Source organism: Rhea pennata, chromosome 6 (genome assembly GCF_028389875.1).
Source record: "Rhea pennata isolate bPtePen1 chromosome 6, bPtePen1.pri, whole genome shotgun sequence".
Classification (NCBI taxonomy): domain Eukaryota; kingdom Metazoa; phylum Chordata; class Aves; order Rheiformes; family Rheidae; genus Rhea; species Rhea pennata.
The window spans coordinates 18,581,941-18,601,960 of record NC_084668.1 but is presented as its reverse complement, the minus strand read 5'-3'; the positions used below and the strand labels follow the sequence as shown (position 1 = coordinate 18,601,960).

Genomic DNA, 20,020 nt, shown 5'->3' with positions numbered 1-20,020 from the left:
TTGGAATTAGCAGAAGAAAAAAAATCCTTCACTTTATGTTCGAAAGTCTTATTTATGTTCTTTGATAACACTATAGTGAAACGTATCCCACTTCTCTGAAAAGGCTTTGATTTCAGAGAGAAAAGGCTTATTTATGTGTTTATTGCTTTAGGGAAACATCTGATATCCGTTAAAAATATTACAGCGAATTCTTAAGTATTTTGAATATGGTTTAGTTTACACTGAGCTTTAACTCAACTTAATGAACTATCTATCTTTTTAGTACATGCCAGCCACAACAGCTATGCAAGGAGCTTACATACCCCAGTACACACATGTTCAGACAGCAGCGGTTCCTGTTGAGGTCAGTATATTTTATAAAAGACAGGAGTAAGAGTCATGATTATGATACCGGAGGGGTGAAGGGGGGAGGTTGCTAGGAAAAGGATCAGTAAAAGCCTAACACCGCACCTGACCTGTGAATGCAGTGCGTATTAAAACCGTAACAGTGTCATTATTCTCAGCTGAAATGACTAGTTTTATACCAAAAATGACATACATTTGTAGCAGCTAGGTCCTCCATGTAAGTACAGTTCAGACCAGCTTTGCATTTTGTTATATGTAACTTCCAATAGAAACAATAACAGGATGAACTGTAGTTTTAGTCTTTTGTTTAGTTTTCCTGTGGACAAACTTTTCCAGTAACAGACCATGATTGTAACTCTTTGGAAAGAATCCTGATTTTATGCTGGGGTCTCAGGACACTATCCCTGTTTCCTAATAGGCCCCTCTAGAAGTCCATCTAGAGAGCCTAACTAAATGCTAAACAGCAGTGTGTTTACTGTTTGCACTTATCTTATACCTTTTATTGATCCGTACTCCTTTAACAGAGGAGTTGGATAGGGCATGCTGCAGCCCTTTCATTCAGAGTGAGTGCTAGACTATCTCTGCCATTGCCCATAAATAATATTATACATTTTAAAGTCTATTTGCACAGAAATGCCAGAACTTGTTTGGTTCATATTATGCATCTCCCCATGTGGGTCAGAAAACTTGCAGGAGTTAACTGATTGTACTGTCCTTCATAGCACTATCAGCTGAATTAATTTCCTGCCTTCTGGGGGTTCACATGCAAAGTCCCAACTAAAATTCACTATGTAGCGTAACACCAGTCTCACCACAATACATCAAAGGAGCTGAAGAAATAGAAAGTATTTTTGATCATTCTGTTTCTGTATTTGCTTAAATACAATTCAATGCAAAGTTGACAACTCAAATCTGGAATACCTCACCTGACAAATCTTAGAAAGGGTTTAGATTTGAAAACTATTAGTCACATGAATCACCTGGAAACACAGGTTGCAGATAATGTTCCCTGACTTTATATCTCAAGTCTTTTTTTCCTTTTCATTGCAGGAAGCCAGTGGTCAACAGCAGGTTACAGTGGAGACATCCAGTGACCATTCTCCATACACATATCAGCAAAATAAGTAACTGTGAGGTAGGGGCTGGTTCCATTATGTGAAAGATGTGAATTTAAAGACATTTTATTTCATAATTTACAGTAGTTTATATTGAAATATGTTTTTTATATCACATAAATAACATTGATACTATTTGGAGCCAGACACTGAAGTTAATTTGAATTTGGCTAGAGTTGGAAGTCAGGAAAAAGAATCAAATGTTCCAGAAGTGAGTTAATGAATTACTAGTAATAATGTTTTAATAATTGCTCTACAGCATAACTGAATTATGACCTATTTTAATTTGTTGTATGCAAGAATAAAAGTGAATTAGTGTAAAAAAGCTATTATCACAAAGCTGAAGGGAATTATATTTATTTATATTAATATCCTGTGGTACTATGGAATATGTAAGGTCTGGAAGCACTTTGCCATTGATCTTGAGACTAGGAAGGGAGGTGATCTGGTAGAAATCCTTGCTGAACTTTTCTCCTGAAGACTGCCTTGCTCATTCTTTATTCTAGGGAGCAGCAGTTTGGTGCAGAACTTTGTCAGTTTTTAATCCGAGTCCCACATTGGATATGATTCTAGACTTATTTATTTACTTGCCTACTGCAAGTTTCCTGTGTGTCTGTCAACATGGCCTTTCCTCACTAGGCATTCATTAGTTTTACCACAGCTCTGTCCATTTTGCTTTCTGTTGATTGCCAATCTGAAAATATTGTTCATGCTAACCATTTCATTCTCTGTCCTCCATGTTTTAAAATTTTGGAATTTAGTTCTTCTCTAACTCGATCTTTTTCTGGGTACTTTGTTACCCAGGCAACTTGACTATGTAAATTTTTATCAACTTTTATAAGACACCATATTGAAAAATTCCATTCAGATGCAGTGCTGTGCTTTCCCTGCTGCATAGAGGCCTTTGCAGAAGTGTTTTCCTACAGTTCCCATGGCATGCATTTATTAGATATTCAAAAATCATAAGCAGTTATGTGCTAGGAATTTCTATTTGCATAGTTCTCTCCCTAAAATGCATAGATCTAACAACACACACATTTTGCTATTACCTTTGGTTTTGCAGGTCAAGTATGTTATTTGACAACCTTGCTGTCATCCCCAGTATTGAGATGAGGATGGCTGATGTCAACTACTTTTCAGGAAATCATTTGCTTTGCCTTACGTCTTTTCTGTGGGCATGTAAAACCTGCTTACAAGCAGTGATGTGGTAGATGGGGATGTAGAATCCTGCACGTCTTCTCCATGTCCTGCCTCTACCAGCGAGTCAGGATCTTCCCATTAGTTTGGGGCCAGGCAGAAGGAGCAGCATTTGGTCTCCTGAAAGGAAAAAATGTGTTGCCATCGGAGACTCATTTTATAAACCTACTCTCTGTAGCATACTGAACTCTATGAGCACCTCTGTGCTCTTGTTGTAAGCCAGTCCTCTATGTATTTTACCCTTTGGAGAAGCACTGTTAACCTATATTTATATGCAGTAGGAGCCAGTGTGTTCTATATAAGCAGTGACTATAGCAGTGGGAAAGGGCATGTGGGGAAGGTTAATATTACTCAACTGATTTCAGCCTCAGAGTATGGTGTTTGGTATTTTTGTCCCTAGAACATGTTGGTACTTGCCATTTTTAAGACAGGTGAAGGGCAGGAAATTGGCAAGCGGTTATTCCTTGCCCTAAATGCAGGGCATGCTGCAGTCTCCTAATTGTTATGGCTTTGTTACTATTGTCAAATTGAAATTTCTAAATGCACATGGAGCTCTTTGGAGAATGTCCTATTAAAAGTCAGTGTCTGTGTTGCCATAAATAAGTGGTAAATGACAGCTACCACATTTGCACAATTTGATGCAGTCAATCAGAAAAACATACTGAGTCTTTCCTTTAACAGATCAATCCATTTAATAACCTTATAGCTTCTTTCAAAATGTTACTAATATGTGAAAATAGTCAGAGGGATTTTAAAAAGCACTGTTATAATTGTACATGCCATAGCACCTAGAATAACAGGTGTTAACAGGAACAATAATAATGTATAAACTTGAAAATAACATACTTTGTCTTGCCTTCAGAAATTCAAAAATTGACTTTTTTCATTAGTTGAGTACTTTTTTAAGGCCATATGGCAATATAAGCCCCATCTATTTGCTTCTGCTTTGCCATATAGTAAATTGGAAAGTCTTCCTTCAAATTTAATGAGCCCTGGATTGCTGTTAAATATCAACTATCACAAAGGCACACTGGCTGTCTTTGCACTGGCTGTCATAACTTGCACACAGGCTGCCTAGGACTGCACCAAAACAAAAATGTGTGCCTTTTCCAGCCTTGAAGGGGCAACAGGACTAAGCTCACACACTCAGCTACTTCTGGTCAATCAAAAGAAAACAACAATTACAAAACAACAAAGAAGGAAATGGCTTTGAATGCCATGAAGTGGGAATTCTGCATGCTGACCATGTATTAGAGATAAAGGGGAAAAATACAATAGAAGACTATTCTGGCAGAGAGCCTTATCCTGGGAAGTGCCACCTGTGTTTACTTCTCAGATTTGTACTTAGATTCACTTACTCTTCTCACAGCTGTCTAAAATAGGAAATTATTTAGTTTCTAGACAGCTACATTAGAAAAATGAATGAGATTGTAACCCTGTTCTAGCTCTGACCTTTTTATGTTACAGATGCCCAGTGTTGACCTGGCCTGGAGAAAGGTGCAAAGGCTGAAACAATCATGGATTTTACTGATCAATTGTGCTTTAGGAATTATTGACAGTTTTGCACAGGTTCTTGAAAATGTTATTTATAATGAAATCAACTAAAACTATTTTTGCTATAAGTTCTATAAGGTGCATAAAAAAACCTTAAATTCATCTAGTAGCTGTTCCCATGAACAGGTTTATTTTAGTAAAAAATAAAAAAATTTTTATCAAGTGTTACGACGCAAAAAAAGAAAATTCAAATTTCTGGGTATGCACAGATGACCACGAAGACTTATTCACGTGCATGACAGAATTTGTGTTTTGGTTTATTTTTATTTTGTTTGTTTCTTTTTTTTTAATTGTATGAAATGGATTTTCTGAAGTTTAAAATAGTAAAACATCTAAGACGATGTTCTGTGCTTGCAGTGTGTGAGTGTTGCTTTAGTGCAGTGTTGCAGTTATAGTGTCTGGTCTTTTAGCTTTCTGTTTTTCTTTTAATGTAGTGTGAAGTGTCTTATCCTTTTCTATGAATTCCAATTTGCCTTAAATCTTTCAATGCTGTAGCTGTTTCAGTAAGTAGTCCAAACTAATGGTGTAGAATGCTTTGACCAAATGAGCTGGTCTATTATGCCTTGTAAAACAGCAGCATAGGGCTTTTAAAGGTAGTCAATAAAAATTGCTGAAAATTTGGCTTTTTTAATGTGTAGTAAGTGTTTTTAATGATTTTTTCACATAATATGTAAGGTAGTGAAATGCAGGAGGGGAAAAATGTTTTGTGTGAAACACATTTTCTGACTGGGGAAATTTTAATAGGATAAATTGTTTGTAAGGCCATATGCCAATAGTTCCCTCTGGTAGTTTGAATGATTTAGGAACTCTGCTGTATGATGCAATGTAAAATCTTTTTTTGCCTTTTTTTCAGAAACTAACTTGATGTTCTAGTTTTAGCCTAGGTAGAATAGGGAGTTTGGGGTGGGGATATCACCGAATGTTTTTGTCCTTCCTTTATACTAATGATAGTGCTTTAGAATGAGGATTGTGCTGAGACTTAGCAAACAGAAGAGTTGCTATTACAGCAAAATGGCAAAAGCTAAAGGACTCGTTTTCAAACATAAGCTGAGATATAAGTAGAAGCATGATTGATTGGGTACTAGCTCTCTATAGTAGGTAAATAAAAATAAAAAGACTTGGCACTTTTAAAAGGTAACTTTACCAAAGAACAAAGAGCCAGTAACCAATAATTCTGATTTGTCTCAGCATTACGTCTTCTGTACTCTTTATTTTTGCCGGACCAGTTTGCGGTTAGGAGAATGTGCCTTTTTTGTACATTTGCATTTAGGTTTTATAATTTTAATTGATGTATGGACACAAAAGCATGAAGGAAGACTTGGATCCAAGCAGTGCCACACTTTACATCATCACTACAAGTGTTAAGTGTAAAGAAAACCAGTTTTGAAACTATGAAATTCCTGATTCATAAATACACAGTTATTTGTACTTCATATATTAGATAATTCACTGCTACTAAAGCTCTTTATTACAATTGCATATGTTTTAAATCAAATGATAAATTAAGTTGTCTTCCAAAACTGTGTACTTCTCTGGTCAGCTGTATATGATCAGTTATCTACCTCAAAGTTTATTTCCTTTTGTATTGGGACAGGTTGCTGGCCCTCCCTGTTTCCACAGACCAAATCATCCTAGCTCGGGAGCTAGGGCTAAGCAGTTGTTTCTTTCAAGTATTTTTTAGTTTTTAAATTTTGTGTGAGTATTGGAGTATAGATGTCGGTGACATTTCATAGTTTCAAAAGTAAATTGCTGCTCTGAGAAGTGTAGATTCTAGTGAAATACATAGTCATAAGAGATGTGTTTTTGTTTTTTCTTTTTTTAAAAAGTTGTGGTATTATTGGTTCTATGCTCCCTGGAATATTACTGCTTTGTAAAAGTCCAGACTTCCTGCAGCACCTTTCCTGTATCTGGTGAATTTCCAAGCCTAGATCTCTCACTACTTGATATTTCTGCGTTCGTTAAAACTGCAGTATGATAGCTGTGTTAGAGGGAGGGAAGAGCTGCTGCCAGAAATGTCTGAACTAAGTGCCATACTCATTGTCTGGGTAAGATTTGGGAAATTTAACCTCTGTACATAAAGAAATAATCAGTTACTTAAACATCACATAGTAGACAGCCATTAAATTATAAAAAATTAATTTATGAAGAAAGACCTTTTGTACAGATTGAAAAAAAAAAGATTTTCATAGAGATATCTATATGATCAAGAGAGTTAATTTTTTATTTTTGTTTTACTAGTGCCACAAACTTGCCAGTGGTAACTTATTTGTCCGGTTCAAGATAACTCTGTAGTTTTGTTTCCTAGGACTTGTTAAACGCCAAAAGACATTTTTGAACTGTAAATTTGATTAGATTGTTAGCTTTTTTCTGTTTTATTTCTTTGAAAACTTTTGAATAAAAAAGATCCAAAAAAATGAAAATGCACTGTCTTTTTTCTTCAATTATTCCTTCATTGGAGAAAGCCCCAAACAGGTTATGACAGAACTTTCAGGTTTATTTTAAAGTGCTCAGAGCTGCTTTCTACATTACAGTCTGGGTTTTTTCCCCCTTCTGTCTTTCACTAAAATCAAATTTTAACTCTTTCAAACCACAGTACAAGTTACTTAATCTTTCATGCAAAGCAGGAGAAGAGTTATGCAAAGAATAGCATCAAATATATCCGATTTGAATGCAAAATCTGTAGTCTTACTTACATCAGCCCACACTGACAGTTGCAAATAACCAGGCCAGCACATTATAGTTGTAAATGCAGGCTCAGTTTTCTAGAAATAAAGGGGGAGATGCAGGGTCATTTTGGTAATTACTAGCATTGAAGAGGTGCGTAAAAGTGCTTTAGTCTTCCTAACTGTAGTGAAATACCCAGCACTGAAGAGCAAAAGCCATACTTCAGTGGAATTATCTGTAGCATTCACCTTCCAGCTGCAATCTTTACACACCTTGATTCTCTAAAGATAATCTGCTCTGATTTTATTATCCTCTTGGCAAGATCACCACTGCTGATGCTGTGTATCAGATAGAGGACTGCTCTGCCTAGAGTAAGGCTTGGAAAACAAGCAGGGCAAAGTATCAGCTACGGTGTCTCCCCAGCTAAAAATGCTTAAATAGTCACATGCTCCGCAACGCAGCAGCATCCGTCAACTCACCTAGCAGAAGAGTCCTGACTTGGTCTGGGGCACTCATGGGGGCACCCTGGGGAGCGGGGAGGCAGTGACCCAGGAGGCTCCTTGGCCTCGTCTCGGGGCTGAGCAGGCAAATGGGGGCTTCCTCACCACACACCGGGCTCCGTGGAGAACATGCTTCCCCTTCAGAGCCGGTCCTTCACGTTGTACGCTGATTTTAGACATGCTCTGAGTACTCTGCTAATCCTGCAACAGGCCAGGCAGCCTATCAGATGGGTCAGCTGGAATCCCACTATGGGCAACGCAAAGCCAAAGCTTGCACTTTTCTGGCATGAGATGCCAAGAATAAAGGCTTTTTCTAGTGGAGGTAGTAAAAGGGACTCACGGAGAGGTGAGGAAACCACTGGTTTACATGTTTTTAAAAAAGTTTTTTATTATGTTATTGCAGTCCACCATCATACTGAAATTATCTCAAATTAATTAGCAGTCTTTGAATTAATATGAATACCATCTTACAAAATCTACATGTAATAAAATCATAGCATAATGCAAATTGGAAGGGCTTTTTGCTATCTATTTGTTTTCTAATTAGCACTTTGATAAACTTAGCTCTCTTACCATAATGCCAGATATATTTGATAAGAATGAGTACTTTCAGATTAATATCTTTTGCCAGGTATGATAAGGTTATGTGTATCATTTCTATCAGTCAGCCTCCAATAATACAATGTATTTGTGTAATATACTTTATTATATATAATAAAACTCATTTATTACCAACTGGCTTGTTCAAACATTGATTCTACCCTGTTGCGTGCAGTTTGTTTGGTTTTGAAACCTACTTGTAAAGATGCTTATTAATAAAATGTTTTACTGTTAACAAATACTGATAAATATCATGTTCATGTAAGACAATTTCATACTAGTAAAAATATTTTGTGCAAGATTATGCACAGGCCCTATTGTTCCTTAGTTGTCAGTGATTATAAAATACTCTTTTAGCTCCCTCTAATTTCTACATTAACTAAACCATGCAGGTATGGACAATTGCAAGCAAGGCATTAACTGCAGCTTAACAAAGTACTGTTGATCAGCTGAGTTGCACCAGATGACTGTTTGCATGTATCTGTCTAGATTAATTGCGAAGTAAGTCAAAGTAGTCTAAAGCACTTTCCTGGTACTCTTTGACAGGTTTTCTCAATAAGAAGGGCTGTTCTGCTCTCCCTATCTAGCTTTAAGTTCTGTCCTGTTAAGGTACCCCCCATAAAAGAGAAATGATGATAGACCAAAACTGTGCCACCTCACTTTCTGCAGAAAAAGAAATCCATCTTATGTGCCAGAATATTCATGTGAGTTCAATACTCTTACTTCTCACATGCACACTTCACTGCACTTGTTCCTTTTGCTTTGATCAACCATTCCAAAAGTATTTGCCAGCTTTCACATGCTTTGGAATAAGATATTCAATCCTATTCTGTCCAGCAATGTTTTATTATGAAAGCCAAATGTGTTATTTGATGGCACTTAAGATATGTATGCTGTTACCTTCCAGACACTTGCAACACTGACACAGATGATCTTTCACAGCTGAAAGACTGTGTCATTTCCTAGCCAACAAATTCTGGCATTGATTAACCCAAACAAAGCTGAAGTTTTTGGCTTTTACACTCGATCCATTAATTTTATCCAGAATAGGGGTTAGAATATACAAAACCTATTCGGTTTGGCAGGAAGAGCCAAACTGATGTCAGAACAGCAAAGATTTACAATGCAGAGTGACCAGAGGGAGTTTGTAAAAGGCTGTATGTGGAATGAGTAAGTCTTTCGTTTTCAGGACAGCTCTAACCACATCTACCATCTGAGAAACCTGTGCAGCCCATTTCTGTAATAAAGAAGAAATCACATCACAGGAAAATACTATTGGAATTTTTTTCCCTGCCACAGAAGAAAGGACAGACTTGTCAACAGACGGGCTGTAACGCTTTACGTTATCCATCTTGCCTTTTTCAGCAGTGTCCCTTCACTCAATACCTACAGCAGCGTTGTTCTGAATTCTGCTGTATTTCATCAGTCTGCCTTCAGCCAATTAATTTGATTTCTTTCAACAACTTCACTGGGATGGAAAGAGATTTTTGGGAACTTAAAAAGTGAAGGTATGTGGCACCCTAAAGACTTCCCACATGCACGCTACAGGTGTTCAGATCAGCTTGCTCAGGCAGCTCAGGAAATAGCTTTGTTGTTTTAGAGAGTATTATGCTTGTGTTACCAAGAGAAAGATTTGGGAAAATTACTTCTGCAAGTACAACTCAGTAGGAATTTTCCCCAGTATTTTCAGCACCTGAAACTGTCACGTTTAGAGTTAATATTTGTAAGCAACACCTGAAAAGCACTTAAAAGTAATGGAATGAAAAAATGGTTTAAAAGAAGGCTGAGAGAAAATTTACTAGTAGGTAGGATGTTTTGATAAATATTTTTAACTCTTTGCAAGCAGCAATAGTAAATGGCTTTTCCTTTGTGTGCTTCAGTCTGTTCTGAATGGAAAGTATCTTCCCACTGAAGGGAAAATACTCTGCTAATTTTTATTGGGCTCCTAGCAAATGGAGATAATATCAAAATGTATTTACTGGTATTTGTTACAGCCGCTCTTTTTTTTTTTATCAGTTTGTTCAGGCATCTTTAGCCAGGCTCAAAGATGATCTGTAAGCAGGATATACACAGCTAAGAGTCTAAAGCAGTTATTTATTGACTAACGCACACAAAAGAAATGTAGGATTTCATGAGCTGTTAGGTTAAGCATTAGTGTGCTCACCATCCCAGGCAGGTACCCGAAGCCTCTTTGCTGGCCAGGCAGCATCAGGCAGGAGGGGACGGGTCAGTCCCACGGCTCACTCGAACGGACTCTCAGCGCTGCCAAGTTTCCCCCTCCGGCAGGCTCCAGCAGCACCGATGGCACCAACGACTTGCCCCAACCTGCTAACCTGACAATTCCCCTCCTAGCCCCGCTGTTTTCTTCCTTATGGTTTTATATCTTTCCCTGTTGCTGCTTTCCCTCTTGAATCCTTGAGCCTGTAGCAACCTCATCTCAACAACTCCACCTCTGTCTGTAACTTTACCTTTCTTATCTCCCCACAGACTTTCTCACAGCTCGCTCTCAGCAGTCTGAGTCAAGGTTACGCAGCTGGGCCACATCAGACCTAGGCCTTGGATCCTTGGTACACAGGCTGCTAAACCGCAAGGAGAGGGAGGGAGGGAGGCTCACAGGAGCTACAGCGACAGGGGGTTACATACTCCGGGTCTTGTTAGTGTGAAGGAAACATTGTTCCAGTGCAACTGGAGGAGTGGGTAGTGAAAGAGCTCCAAATATTCCTATTCTTTGCCAGGAGAGAATGAAATCGATTTTTAAACAGCTTAAGAGGGGCCGAGCTAGGAAGAAAAAATACTCAGGAAGTCACCAGCTGCATGTGTCTTAAGTTCATGACTTCCTTCAGCCATGCTCTGTTCACTTTCCATAGTCCAGTGAGTGCCAGCTGTGGGTAGGAAGATGGTTCCTTCACATGTGAGTAGGAGGGAGTGAGCTCATGAGCAAGTTAAGGGATTTGTGCAGCAGAAAGTACATTGCCACTTGTACAAAATTGCTCTTCCATGAGCTCTAGAACCACAGAAGTTGTTGAACAAAAAGAGCAGTGAGGAAGTAAGTTTACATTCAAGAAAAGGAAGATATATCTGAAAAACCAAGCTCATGTTACATCTTTCTTTTTTAAGTTGCTCCTTAGTAAACTACATTTGTATTTGAGAGTAATTTAGCTCTATCCTCACTGTAATATCTCTGGAAATAGCAAAACTTCACCTTGAATTTTAAGTCAACATTTTTGGTACTGAAGCACAGAAAAAAATCCAGGTTTCAGTTATGAAAAATGAATCAAGCTGTTCCAGGAATTCCTCTCCAGAAAATATTTTGCAGATGAAACTTACCAATCATCTCTGGGAAAACAATTCAGGACAAAACATCCCACTGCGTGTATTACAGTCAGGGTATGCAAGGCTCGCGTATTCCAGATGGTGATCATGTCATCAGCCCTGCAGTGTGCACTTTTGCTCCATTTGAAGGCTGCAATTAATTTGCTAAGCAACATTAAGCAAAAGTCTTATCAAGAAACACAGCCTTTGGGGAACCTGCTAAAAAAGCAGGACTCCCACAGGTGCATAGCACAGGCACAGAGCCCTGGACTCAGAGGAACCCTCTGTGCTAACCTTGACCTCAGTCTTTCCCGGTAGCATCTGCCTTTGACTGCTAGTGGAGTCAGGGCATAGACTGGGGAACCCCTCTACCCTGACATCTATCCCAGACCTGCTGCTCTTACCTAGGAGATGAAATAACATCTTATCTTTGCAGCCACCAGAGGGCATCTTCGTTATAAAATGAAATAATAAGAAAGGTGCACTCCCATTCATAGTTTGTAATTCTGACCTATTTATAGTTATCTATTATTAAAAACAAAACCTCACCCAACCTTTGCAAGACATAATACAAGAGTTCACAGTTCCAGTAATATATTTTTATTCATCTTCAAGCCAAAAATAAGGTTGTCTTTATCAGAGAAAAAAAAAGCTGCAATTTTCTGTTGGAAAATGAAATGCATAAGGGTGCCTTTTACTGCAGCAGGAAAAAAAAAAAAAGAAAAAAGAAATCTAATCAAAACCACATCACCAAAAACATAAGTGCTCCGGGGCAGGGTCAGGGAGAATCAACAAGTAGCTTCTTTGTGACAGATAACCACCATCACCACAAGAGGATCCAAACAGCAAGGGAATTCTGGAGAAGTCAAGCAAACGCCAAAGATTTAACCCAGATCAGACCTGGAAACCTTTTTCCTATGAAATCAAAGCCAGTCTATTTCCATATACTCTTGGGAGCATCCTCTTTTATTCTCATTTTATTTCAGCACCTCAATAGCCAAGAGAATTAAAAAATGCATTCATTCAAAATATAGTGTAAAGGCAACATCTTCACTGGAAAGAAATAAAGCTCATAAAATCCATTGGTATACTGAGCCAAATGAGGCATTTATACCACAGAACAAAACTATGCAAAATATGCGGGGCTAAACAGAAAAAGCTGCTCATTTTTTGCAAAGTACACTCAAGAAGACCTTCCAGTGGTCAGCAAACATGAATTCTTACACGTCTGTCCAGATTCCTAATAGAGACGGAGAACGGCAGGGGAGCAGAGTTATATTTGCTGCCTTGTCACCATCTGCAGTACAGCTTGAATCTAATGACTAAATTAACCATAATCCACCCAGGATATTAGCACTTCAAGTCTCAGAATCCATTTGCAGCATTCCTTTTGTCAAGAGAAATCAGCTTGCGTACACATGTCAGCCAGTTGTATACACCTGTGACTCTGCTGGATACTCAGCCTTCTACTGTATCATTGATGCTCAGGGCATGACCAGTCTTTTTTGGCCTACACAATCTTATTCTTGGATGTATTCTACAAGAAGCATTTCTTAATCTCTGCCAGTGTTTTTGTCAGTCTTAACTGTAATTAGATCAATCACTTCTGGACCAGGCTATAGTGCTGCATCAGGCACAATGAAAGACCCAAAGAGCAACCAGAACAAATAGGACAGTTCATAGACATTCATGAATAACAACTAAAAATACTGTAAGTCTGAAAATACAAAGTAGTCTCTGTTTTGCATACACCTTAGCCTTTGGCTAAACAGTATACTGACACAGACCTGAATTTCTGGGCAGGCATCTGGTTCAGGCGTGTTTGTAATTTTTGAGGATTGCTTTTTATATTGAATGAGGATGGGGGTGAAAAAGACAGAAGTCCAAGAACAAAAAATGTAAATTTCAGACCTGAAAGCTTTGCTCTCCGTGGCTCGTTCTTTGCAGTCTCACATACATGTGATTATCGTCTTTTGGCATCCACCCCGGTGTCAGCATGACTATGTTTTTTCACAGGTTTCATATGCTGCTGCAAGCAGGACTCAAATTAGGATTGGTGTGACCAAAGGACAATAGCTCTGCCAACAAGACAGACATTTTTGATCTAACCAGCAGATGCTCTGCTAGCGTCTCTCACTTTTTGCATCTCTTTTGCCTAAGGGACTGAAACCAGCCTGTCAGTGTGAGCATACTCGTGGGAGCTACAGCTGTTTGCAGAAGATCTGAATCTAGCCCAATACCTACTATAATAACTGCTTCCAACAATTACTTTCGAAGGTCCGATGGCAAATTCCATTCAATATATCATAGCTTTAAAAAGCATAGATTTTTCCAGAAATGGCTACTCTTTTTACAGAGGCTATTTTGCACCCTAGTGGATTATTTTGGTTAGTAACAAATTGTTCTTGCCTATTCCTGGTCATTAGTCATTTGTAAGAATTATATTGCAGAATGCAGAAGGAGGCTAGAAGCATACCCTGATGCAATTCAAACCCTGATTTCTATTCTTCTTCTTCTTCTTCTTCTTTTTTTTTTTTTTTAACTCCTGTTCCTTGACAGTAGTTTCTGAAGACTAGGAAACTCATAGACATAGTAAAGGCCTGGCATAAAATATTGGACCAGATTTTCAGGTGTCACTGAGGGTCAGTGGGATGAATGGTGTCTCCCCAGTCCATGCTTAAGAAGGTCTGAATCAGCTTTAGCTTTTAAAGTGAGCCTGAAGGCTACTGGCTGCCAGTCATCATGACAGGGTGATGACTAATGGGGACAACTGTCTCCCTCCCCATGCTGTCTGTTTTGACCATTTGAAAGGGAATAAGAATTTTTTTCCCTAAGGAAATGGTTTGGCAAATGGATCTAGGACTGTTAAAGCTTTAGGGGAGCTTTGTATTAACAGAATGTCAAGAAGTTGTCTCAGTGAAGGGCAGGATCAAGCCCATATGGCCTGCTGTGTAAATTTCTATTGAAAAATTCATATTATACTCAACCTGTAATCCCACAGGAATGAGCTGCAGAGTTTCCAGTAACTCCAGAGGGAAAAAGATCCAGTACTGTATTGTCTGCTGGGTAAAGTAACAGCTTGCCTAGATCTATAGCAGGTTATCGGCATTACGCAAATTATATTAGTTACAAATAGGCAAATGCATTTTAATTAGGAACTAATTAAGTCATATAGGATGAGTTAAAAAGTAGCAGCCTTCCGTAATTTTTTTCCATCTCTTACAGTGTTGTATTTCCAGTTAATAGGCAAAATTGAGACACATCTGACTGGTAATCCCTATTATGCAGCTGCTAATCAGTATAGTTAATACTTGTAGAGAAGTGTTCTGCATCTCTGATGTACTGATTCTAGCTCCTCTCTCCCTTTGACCTTTATTTTCAGATCTGCCCAGAGCACAAGATCTTGTGCTGTATATTTATTCACTTCTGAATTTTAAGATCCAAAGTGCCTTCAGTTGGGCAAGTTAAATTAAAAAAAATGGGTTAATTAGTGCTTCTTAATTAACTAGCCTTAATATAGCTGATATTGCATAGATCTTAGCAGAATTTGCTTAAAGGAAAGGAGGAAAAACAAAGGAATGACCACTCCTCGACCAGACTACTCTTTACAGTGACTGAGAAGCAATCAGACTATAATCTAAGGGCTGCTGTTTGAAGTTATATGACTAAGCTGCGTTTGTACGGTTTAATTGTTTGGCGGAAGGAGGATTTAGCCACAGTAGTCACTTTATGGGAAGAACAATGTAGTCATTCAGCAGGGCATTACTGTGAACTAATTTGAATTGTAGTGCAACAGCCCACTCTTGACTTAAGAAGACATGAGCATTTCAAATTTGATATCTAGGAATCAAATTGTAGCACTGATTTATTTGTTGACATAAATTACATATATCTAATATGTCCCTGCTGCAGACCTTGAGCACTCTTTGTTTATGCTAAATGTGAATGTATTCTAGCACATGAATTACTACCCTCCTGCTTACTTCTTGGGTGCCTCCAGAATAAGTAATACGTTGGCATAACTTTGCCATTTGTCAGCCAGCAGTCTGGTAGCACATTTGCTCGTCAATCTAATTTTAACCTTTTCTCATATAAGCACTTGGTTTTTCATGTAAATCAACTAGACAGTCTGTCATTCAATAGAACTCTCTTCATAGTCTTCTAAGCTATGTGCTCTATCATATGCATTCCTTTTTAAGTAGCAGAGGAAAATTAAAACTAATATATTACATCTGGTTTCTTAATACCAGCATGCCAGGAATCTCTTTATTAGCACAACATAGATAAACGATATGCCTAGCAGATTTTTTTTTTTTTTTGATAGTGGGCATGGCAATGCATTCAGTACTTTCTGAACTGAAATGTCTGTCCTGAACGGTAAGTTGTACAATGCATGGTTAAACGATCCATAGCACAAAGTCTAGGACTGTTCCTATTATCACTGTAATTTGCAATTAAGAATACAAAAAACACACATGAATTTAAAATGTATTTATAAATAATTACATAGCAGTTACTGACAACTGCAGAATAGGATGTATTTCATTCTGAAATACAGATAAGTTTGTGAATGTTCATTTCCTTTGATAATTTGTGTAATTAACAGGAAAGGTTTACTGTCATGTCCTTTGTCACTTTTTCAGAAATTCATTTGGCTATGGAAATAGTATGTTTGAAGTTACAGTTTTAGCTGTTTTTGTCAGGGTTGCTGTAACTACGCATCACTTTAATATCTTTTATTTTTCAAACATGAAATGAAGTAGGTCATAGTCCATTATACAGCCTAAACACATTCTGGCTCTTTAAGATATTTTACTGCATTAAGAATGTTTAAAAAATGCGACTGTAAACTTGTATTGAAATGATCTGTCATGTCTGCTAAAATTCAGTCTCACACAATACCTGTAATCATTCACCGCATGGTACAATAGTTAACTATTTAACAACTACAAAAGTTAAGAGTTTGACTGATCTAAATATTCCCTGTTAATACTCTGAGACTATTACACTACATTATGTTTCACTCAGGCATGTAAAAGATAAAAAAAAAAGCTACATAAACTTAATACTAGGTGCTGTTCTGAATAATGATTCATGATATTGAGTGTAATCAGGGGCAGATACTAGAAGGCACCTGAGCTTCTCCCCAGCACTTTGCCTAGCAGTTCATTTGCCAAAGACTAGAAATGCAGGTCATTCACTCCTGGAGCATCAAGTCCCTCCTCAGTCTATGCTTTCTGTGCTTCTGTTTACATATAGACTTCATCATGCTTTCCCTTTCCATCCATCCCCACTGTCATGTCCCTTCCTTAGCAACATCTGCACCAAAAATTTACCTCTCTGTTCCTGTGGAATCAACTCATCTGTGTTGAGCCTCTGGGGCAAGAGTTTTACCTAATTATATTTGTGCAATCTTTACCATGAAGACCAGTTTCTAATTGAAGTAGCACTATAATAGAAGTAATAATATACATACTGCTCCCACTACCTCCAGCACCTTTCATATCTACAGATCAAGTGCAGGCAATATTTGTCCATCATGATCTGAAATTATGTACGACTTCATTTAGCATTACTTTCACATGAAGTCCTAACCACAGAGTAAGCAAATATCTTCAGGAACACAGATGTGAGAGTTCTGACTGTGAATTTTATCTTGAATACATCAGAAGAAATTGTCCATAAAATATTTAAGTAATCATATTACTTAATTTTGCAAAGCAGAGCTATACATCAGTATATCCTCCACGTTTCAGAGAAGTCCTTAAATGGGACTTTGTTAGGCTTCTAGATCTAGACATTTTAGGCCAGGCATCTGGAGATTCTACTTTCAAGGATCGACATAGGCAAGTTCAATATAGCCAGTGATGTGGACTGTCATAAGTGATGACAACATTTGATTTCACTGAGCTTGTCAAAAACAATTTTGCATGCTCTTCTGTTCATTGAACATTAGACACTGTGGCTTACTAACATTATTCTTGCAGCTGTGAGATGTACCTAGCTGAAGGAAGTGCATATTGCCAATAAATGTTTGCTCTGAAGAGAAACAGTGAATTTGTGAGGATGAAGGGGCTGTGTTTTATTATAGGAAAAGTATTGTCTAGTATTGTTTACTGTTTGTGCATTAGGACATTTGTACTTCTGTTTCACAAACATGAAATGCGTTTTCAGGAACAACTAGTGAGGCGTCTTTAAAATTATTTTTCCGAGAGCCATTAAACATACAAATTTTGTTAATATCCACTTAGTCCTGCCTATGAGATAGTAACTGTACATGTTAAAATCTAAATTTGACTCACTTCATTTTTAATTTAATGTTTTCTCCAAAAAGGAGAAAGTGCATGCCAGATGCATGTCAGGAACAAATAAAGCTCATGGTTATAATTTGCAGCAATATTTATATTAAATTGGTGCAAAAAGTATAAGCACCATAACAAGGTACTGTCAGCCTGAACTGCACATATTTAGGCCTCCCTTGAATATTGAATATTAGAATTGTGGATATTCTGTTCTTCCTAAAATGTATCTGACGTCCTGGCTTGTCGGAGTTTCAATACCTGTTCTCCTCAACTGATCAGACTAAAAAAAACAGGTGAACAAATAATATGCTAAAAATGTAGCTAGATGCATTCTAGTGAAAGGAGGATTTGCAGAATTGCACTTAGGAAGAAATGACACTTACTTTAGTAAATAAAAGCACTAAAACCCCCAAAAACTTCAGCGCTAGTAAATTAGCTGATCTCTACAGTTTTTGGCCCAATATCTCTTGACAAATAAACAATACATTTATCCTAAAAAAAATCACAATTGTACATTGTATTTCTACACTATACTGATCACAGCCCATGGAAAGTTTTAGGGAGGTTTTATCAATGATACAAGTTCCTATTAGAAAATCATTCTGCGTATCGTTCAATTCTATTTTCAAGCACACCTAATGAATTCCCTGATGTTTCACAGTCCTACACATGTAGTAATTATTACAAGACCCATGTCCCAGGTTGATGTTAAAAGCCCTGGAAAATGGTCTTATGATTTTCATTTTATATATACACATTACAATATTAAATAATACAGATCTATAAACATAAACATAACATACAAACACATATATAATGTCTATACATGTATATATATGTATATATGGCTATACATGTGTATATATGGGTGTGCATGCATCTACACATACTCTGTGTGTGTGTTTTATATAAAAGTTATTTTGCTGTTATTCTCTCCCTCTTCTGCTGAAAGAAACCAGCTCTGGCAACCCTAATTCTCAGCGAAGTCAAAGCAAAAGTCAACTCTATACTATTTACAGGATTTCTCTAACAGCTGCACAGGTCAAAAAGTGTATTTGTCAGTTCAGCAAGTTGCTTTATTTAGCATCCAGCGACCTTCCCAGTAAAACCGTAGGCGTTAGTCGGGCTGGGTGCTGCGCGAGCGTGGGTGTGAGCGCGCCGGATTCCCGGTTATATTTAAGTGCTGGATGCACACGAGGAGATGCGCTCTGGGCTAAAAGCAGCCCCCAGGCCCGTGCGCGCAGGCCCGCGAGGCAGCGGCGCTCGGCACCGCGAGCCGAGCCGGGCCGGGCCGGACCGGACCAGGCCGAGCCAGGCCGCGCCGGTCCGGGGAGCCCGTGCGCTGCCAAGGGAGCGCCGCCGCCGCCTCGGCCGCCCCGCCCTGCGCGCCCCACGGACGCTTCCTTCTGCGTCCGAGGCCTCTGAGCACTGCTGGACTCATAACCGAGTGCCGATTTACAACTCTTTAATTAGATCCCAGGGACACGTCAATAACTGCCGCAATAAAAAGCCACCGTAAGCCATGGGGGTTTACAGGGGGCAGCCGGTTTTGCTGTTTCTCCTCAGCAAAACGTGTCCCCGGTAGCTTCCCGCCCTGTTCTGAGGGACTCTGCTCTTGCCGGAGAGCTCACGACTCCTGCTCGCTCCTCAGTACCTGTCCCGTGGAGCCGGGGCGCCGAGGGCGCCTCGCGGGAGCCGGGAGCGGCGCGGCGGCGCTGGAGAGCCAGGCACGAGCTCCGGGCGCGCGGGGCCTTCGCGGCGCTGCGGTGCCTTCGAAGGCAGGGCGGGAGGAAGCAGCGGAGACGGGGGTCGTTTCCCCGCCCTTTGTGGTGGGGGAAGCGGGGGGTCTGCGAGCGGCGCCGCTCCCGGCAACGCCCTCCTGCTCCTCGTCGGGCCTTTCCGCTCCTCCGCTACCTCCTTCCCCCATCCCGGGGGGATCCCTCATCCCAGCCCTGCCTTCTTCCTCCTCGCTTTCCCCTTCCTTGCCGCGCTCCCTTCATCTCCAGCGCAGGGAAACGTTACAGTCCAGGTGCATGGGGAAACTGGATGAGATTCATGCATCGCTCGGCCGGCTCACAACCCGTTGATAGCGACGCTTGCTGGCAGCCCGGGCTAATTCCGCCTCCCTGCTGGTTCTGTCTGCAATTCTTCTGCTGTTTATCCCCAAACCCTCATGTTCTGCTACTTAGATGGAAGGGCTTAATCTTAAGTCTCTTAATATCACCCTGCAATACAGATTCTGGGGGGGGGGGGGGGGGGGAACGAACACCCTCCCCAGCGTGCAATGGGCCCTGAGCAGAAAGCAAGTGTGGTAGAGGGAGAAGCACTGCATCACAGTAACAGAGTGAGCTGGTGTTGTAATGAACAGAAAACTTCTAAAAATCAAAGTAGTTTCAACATTATTCTCTAAAGCAATGGTTTAATTATTCCA

General features: G+C 39.3%; 1 protein-coding gene across 4 annotated transcripts in view; it reads left to right on the top strand.

Moving 5' to 3' along the window:
* RBMS1 (RNA binding motif single stranded interacting protein 1) overlaps positions 1-4,840 on the top strand; it is a 147,998-nt gene extending 143,158 nt beyond the window's left edge. For all 4 annotated transcript variants that reach the window (XM_062578335.1, XM_062578334.1, XM_062578337.1 and 1 more), the window contains 3 exons: positions 263-343; positions 1,396-1,480; positions 4,125-4,840. In XM_062578335.1, coding sequence (XP_062434319.1) covers positions 263-343; positions 1,396-1,473 — 159 coding nt within the window. In that variant the 3' untranslated portion in view covers positions 1,474-1,480; positions 4,125-4,840. The remainder of the gene's footprint in view (positions 1-262; positions 344-1,395; positions 1,481-4,124) is intronic.
* The last annotated feature ends 15,180 nt before the right edge of the window (positions 4,841-20,020 follow it).